The sequence below is a fragment of the Rhea pennata genome, chromosome 3 (assembly GCF_028389875.1).
Source record: "Rhea pennata isolate bPtePen1 chromosome 3, bPtePen1.pri, whole genome shotgun sequence".
Classification (NCBI taxonomy): Eukaryota; Metazoa; Chordata; class Aves; order Rheiformes; family Rheidae; genus Rhea; species Rhea pennata.
Window position 1 is genome coordinate 26,892,110 of NC_084665.1, and position 6,000 is coordinate 26,898,109.

The window sequence follows — 6,000 nt, forward strand, 5'->3', positions numbered from 1 at the left end:
TGAAAAAACAAAAATACCATGAAGTACTCTGTTTTGTCGAAATCTTACTGTATCACAGAATGGGTAAGGTTGGAAGGGACCTCTGGAGATCATCTAGTCCAATGCCCATGCTCAAGCATGTTAGACAGGGTTGCATCCAGGCGGGCCATGAGCATCTCCAGGGAAGGAGACTCCACAACCTCTCTGAGCAACTTGTTCCAGTGCTCCGTCACTCCCACAGGGAAGAAATTCGTATACCTAGCTTCTCTTTGCAGCTTGGAAATAAAATATCCTTCCTGCTAATTTTGTTCTTTTACATCTAGGAAACACTGCCAACTCTGACAACTTCTTCTTTCCAAAGACCCAGTGTTAAGATATCTTTTTCCCTGCTTCGCAATGGCAAAAATGTCAAGAAGCATTGAAGTCAGGAGAAACACTCATTTTGTGTGTGCCAGTGAAGCAGTGCTTATTATGATTATTTTAATTTAAATCTCTCTGCAGCAGAGGGATGAGTTTGTTTACGCATTTTCTAATCATCGTTTGAATCTGCAAGTTATTTCTGCACTGGAATATAAGGATTTAGAGTGGGTTTTCCCAAAAGCAGCTGAAGATTAGGTATCACTGTTCGTTGGAAATTGGGGGTTATATCTTTTATACTCCCCTTTGAAAACCTCACCGTAAGGGCCTCCCACTTGCAAACCAAATTTACTAGTTCTGCTTTAATGCTGCACTGGAGAGTACCCTGTCTTCTGACTTAGAACATATTAGTATGAATATAAAAACCCATGGAGTTCCTGAAGAAAACATGTTGCCAGTAAGTTCAGGAAAGAAATCGTCCCTTGCTGTGTTTTGGAGCTGTGTGGGCAGTACGAGGCATTTGTCAGCACTATAAGACCCTCAGGCTGCTCCAACAGATCGCTCAGCCTACAGGCTCAGGAAGATATAATTAGGAGAAAAAATAATTTTTTCTTTGTGTAAAGCAGTCCCCTTTTCCATGAAAATAAAGATACTAATAAAAATGTGACATTATTCAAGCTGCTGTAGTAATCAGGCTGTGGAAGGCTTCCCCTTGTCTCTCAGAGCCTATTTCCCACTGTCCCCCAGTGCAGCCCAGCTGCAGGATTCGCCTGAGCTTTGCCTCGTCCCTAACCTGTAAGCTGCTTCTAGAAGGGAGCCTGGGGAGGGAAGGGAAGGCAAAAAGCACTTCACAAACTCTGTCTGCTGCTTGCAGGGTGCAGACCCCTTAGCGGCCAAGCTGCACCAAAGTAATACCAGGTCTTTTGCATGAAGGGTAGCTGGTGAGCTCGAGGATGAGACTGCCCTAAGACATGGCAGTGGTTCTTTGCAATAATAGAAAACTGTTGCTAAACCATAGACTCAGGAAAGCAAATCTAAGAAATCACTTACAACACAAAATAGAACAAGTAACTTCTGGGGACTGTTATATTTACAGTGGCACTGCCTTGATGACCTCTCTGAACTGGAAAGATCCTTTTTCCTCCTTTTCTTTATGCTATAAGACAGATGATGCATGTTAAAGACGTTACAGAAATAAACCACATTCCACAAGACATCTGAAAGCTGCAAAAATGTTAGTGTAAATGTGCATAGCTTCTGCAATTGTCAGTTAAATTATTTCAGACAATTCTTTCTCTACACCCTTTGCCCCCTAAAGAGTGTGCAGCTAATCACGGCGTGAATTATGTTTCCTCTCTGTAGATTGTATTCCGGAAAATCAGCGATGTGAAACGTGAAGAAGAGGAGAGAATGAAAAGGAAGAACGAAGCACCTCTGATCTTACCACCAGATCACCCAGTCCGCCGGCTGTTTCAGAGATTCAGGCAACAAAAAGAAGCCCGGCTAGCAGCAGAGAGAGGGAGAGATCCAGATGACCTGGACGTGGAGAAAGGCAACTTTTTAGGCGAGCATTCCTCGGCACGCGCGGTGGTCAAAGCCAGCATCGTAACTGTGCGGGAGAGCCCAGCAACCCCGGTGTCCTACCAGTCTGCTTCGACTTCTGGTGCGTCTGATCATGCCAAACTGCAGGCTCCGACGTCGGACTACGCAGGGTGTAAAGCGTCAGGGGATTACCCTCGGCGAAAAGGCTGGGCCAAATTCAGAGATGCCTGCGGGAAAGGTGAAGACTGGAACAAAGTCTCTAAAGCAGAATCCATGGAGACTTTACCAGAGAGAACTAAAGCTTCAGGAGAAGCTACCCTGAAGAAGACAGACTCTTGTGACAGTGGCATTACAAAAAGTGACTTGCGCTTGGATAACGCTGGGGAGACAAGAAGCCCGCAGGACCGCAGTCCAGTCCTCACGGAGGTCAAGCACTCCTTTTACCCTATCCCAGAACAGACTCTTCAGGCTACCATGCTAGAGGTGAAACATGAGCTGAAAGAGGACATCAAGGCTTTAAACACAAAAATGACCAATATAGAAAAACAGCTTGCTGAGATACTTAGGATATTAACCTCAAGAAGAAGCCCTCAGTCACCACAGGAGTTGTTTGAAATATCAAGGCCCCAGTCTCCAGAATCAGAAAAAGACATGTTTGGAGCTAGCTGAGGTGTTTCTTTTTAAAAACAAAACAAGCAAATAAGCACCCCCCTAACATTTTAAATTTAATCTTTCTTGATGAAAACCAGTAAGGGACCAGTTCACTAAGCATGTTCCCTGTGTCTAAAAAGGTATGGTAACAGGAATTGCAACATCATGTCAAGATGGCAGCTGACTCTGAAGCCTTTTTGACAGCAAGGGTACAGTTTATAAAGTTTTTCTTTTCTCCATCGGTGCATATTCCCCTTCTCCCCCTCTTCCCTCAGGATGTTGGAATAAGAGTTCTGAACCCAGCAGCCAGCCCAGGGAGCGCCAGGCGACCTCTTCGGTTTTTGGAGCATGCCTTATGTAGTTAGCTCAGTTTTTGTCTATATGATAAAGACGTGCCAGGGTGCTTGTGTTTTCAGCTTTTTTTTTTTCTTTTCTTTTCGCTGCTGTTGTCACTGTCTCAGTCACCTGTACAGCATGTTAAATGTCACAGTATATTTTCATATATCTGTAATAATGGAAAGAGCAGTGGGAGGTGTGTATGTCATTTCAGCTGAAAGTATGCTACTCGATATCAAAGTTATTTTTGGATAGTCAAGGAGGGCTAAAAAATGGAAAAAATGTACATTTTATTTACAAATTAATATATTGCTAAACTCATTGCATTTAACAATATCCTCACAAATAGTCACAGTATTTTTGAGGTTTGTTAGTAAATAGGATCATCCACGCTCTCATTCACTGGTCAAGGATATTGATTCTCAAAAACTCAGGTTCTCTCTCCGATGTCTTTGAATTTTCCTACCTTTGTCTCTAGCTCTACCAGCTGGAGGACAAGGTCTGCGTGTGCTGTGTACCTGAGCACAGCCCACGTAGCGTGTGTTGTGCTGCGTCAGAGTCATTAACCAGTTCTGCAGATTTGACGATCCATCCTGAAAATATATTGTGGCATTTGTGTCCTGTTTTCGCTACAAATCTGCACTTTTAATTCTAGTTAAATTATTTTTCCAAAGTTTCTGTTTTTATAATGCTCACTGTAGCCAAAGGCTCTCATGAAACTTTTAAAGGTTTTAGATTGTGGCATTTTCTGTACATTTAAGTGTATTGTTCTGATCAAATCTAGCTAGAAAGCAAATGGGTAATAGGGGTAGAAACACAGTGCTTACTGTATGCAAATGCTATTGTAGCAAGGAGACAAAGAGATGTGCTTCTTAAAGAAGGAGATGTTTTTAAAATTTATATTGTCATTACTTTTTTGGAGGAAGATTCAAGCACTTTATCAAAACTAATAGTTATTATTCTTTAGGTAGGTAGCATAAATGGTATCATGGCTTCTGGATATAGCTGTATATTCACAGTAAATTCGTGCCACTGATGCAGTATGTTCACTGCTTAGCAGTAGGTTAGAGATCAGAAGCATCATGCAGCGTTTCCGGGGTTTTCGTTCTGAATGGCACTAGGTCTTTGCACAGAGTGGGAGAGGTTAACTCTCATTCTTCCATGGTACAAACTCATTTCCAAAAAAAAAAAAAAAAAAAAAAAAAAAAAAAAAAATTTCTGAAGACTTCACATGAAGAAAGGAGGAGGCAAGGGAAATGCCCACTTTGAGAGGTTTTCTGCTGCATGGTGCAATGCCAAACTGCGTCAGAGGTCCCGGGCAAGTGTGAGGTGCGCTGGCGAAGTGACGTATCGTGGGGCTGTGCTCTGCCACCATACTAGCTCAGCTCTTGAAATCAGTGTGTCTGTCCGTATCCAGTGCTGGGGTAACTACCCCGCTCTGAAAGATGCTACTTTTTCTGAGTGCAGCACCCCAGTCCCCAGTGCCAGGGGCAGCTGGGTTAGGATCGACTTGCAAGGGTTTTGCGCCCTGGTTCAATATGGAAGTGCCACAGCCTGTAAGTTTTTAACTAATGATTGAAATTTGCCTGAGGAACAGCTGTTGGGATCAGATTTGAAGTTACTTTCTTCCCCACAAGAAAAGGCATTAGAGAGGGGACGTGCTATGAAACCCAGGTGCCATTTCCTAAATTTATTTGTAGTTCCATGGTTAGCTTTTTCCAGTGCTAACTGGAGTCTTTTAAATTTATGTACCAAAAACATACAGTACTGACAAAAGCTCTTTTTGACCAATGTTACGCTGTCTGTTTTGTGTTTTAATCACCATAGATGACAACATTGAACTGTAATAGTTGTGTCATGATTACCAGAAATCCATACACCAATGATCTGAGTTAGAAACTATTAAATGATTTTTCCCTCTAGTGTCTTCAGTCAGTAAATTCACAGAGTAGTGAAATTATGCCCAAGGAAACCACAGATTTACTAATATTTAAGGATTTAATTGATGCCCCAAAATGCCAGTAAGGTTTTAGAACTAACTACCTTGGAGCCAGTTTTATAATCTAAGCAAACCGCTCCTCAGAGTATGTTCCAACACTAGCTTTTCTGGGTACAATATCTGAAAGACTGAAAGTCTTGCTGAACTCAGCAGGCACTTTCAGAAAGTGCCACCCATCCACCTGCAGTTGGGCAACAGGGAAATTAAAATATTCCGGGTGGGTGAGGGAGGAAACGTTATGACCCCCAAAGCGTGTGTCTCGTATCTCAAGTATTGCAGTACGGACATACAGTTAAATGTGCAGTCGCAGGTTATCTTGCCCCTTGTTTCTCATGCTGAGTTTGTGTTTTTCAGCAGCGTTTTTTATGTGCCCTCAGGGATATGTTAAAGGTTATTCTGATGTTGCTGATTGCAAAATTTTGGAGTCACGGCAAGCTTAACCCTATGAGCCCCCTCATTAGCCACACTACTGCTCATAGTACTGCGAATAACGGAGCCCAGGTGCCATTTTCCGGTACAGCCTGCAGTTCAGTGCGGTATCGTACTGCTGGGAAACCGCAGGCTGCTGCTGCAACAGGTGGGTGCAGCGTGGAATCCGTTTTAAGGCCATTACAGGGCTTTTATAAGAGCCTTTAAAGCCATTTTTAATCCATTTGGAGAGCCATCGCAGGTTGCTATACATTCTGGAATGACATTTAAAATGTCTTGTGCCTGAAGATAGAGGCCAAATCTGATTTTGGCTCACTCATGAAATCGCAGAGAAACTCTGCTCCTTCCCGGGACACCTTCAGAGGGTTTGCTTCCAGGCAGTGCCGACGGCGGCCAACATCATTCAGGCTTGCACAGACGTAACTGAGGTCAGACCCATTTTATTAAGATTTTATGGACCAGCAGATATTAAAACTAGTTGCAGGAGATTGCATCATCCCTCAATAACCCCTATGTGTTGTATGAGAAGTTTAGAAGAGTATATTTTTTCGGATGAGGTTCAGTCTTTTGATTCCCTGGGCTACCAGTTGCTTAAAGGGAGCAAAACCTTGGCTGCTAGGGGGCTGGTCACTCCTTTGGACTGCAGGCTGACTTGGACACGTCGTGCTGTGCCAGGCTCGCGGGGTGCAGTAGTTCTCCTCTAGCGA

The 6,000-nt window shown here is 43.3% G+C and overlaps 1 protein-coding gene across 1 annotated transcript in view; it reads left to right on the forward strand.

Moving 5' to 3' along the window:
- Positions 1 to 2,547, forward strand: part of KCNH1 (potassium voltage-gated channel subfamily H member 1) — a 189,351-nt gene extending 186,804 nt beyond the window's left edge. The window contains exon 11 of the mRNA XM_062573582.1: positions 1,699 to 2,547. Within this exon, the coding sequence (XP_062429566.1) occupies positions 1,699 to 2,547 (849 nt within the window). The remainder of the gene's footprint in view (positions 1 to 1,698) is intronic.
- The last annotated feature ends 3,453 nt before the right edge of the window (positions 2,548 to 6,000 follow it).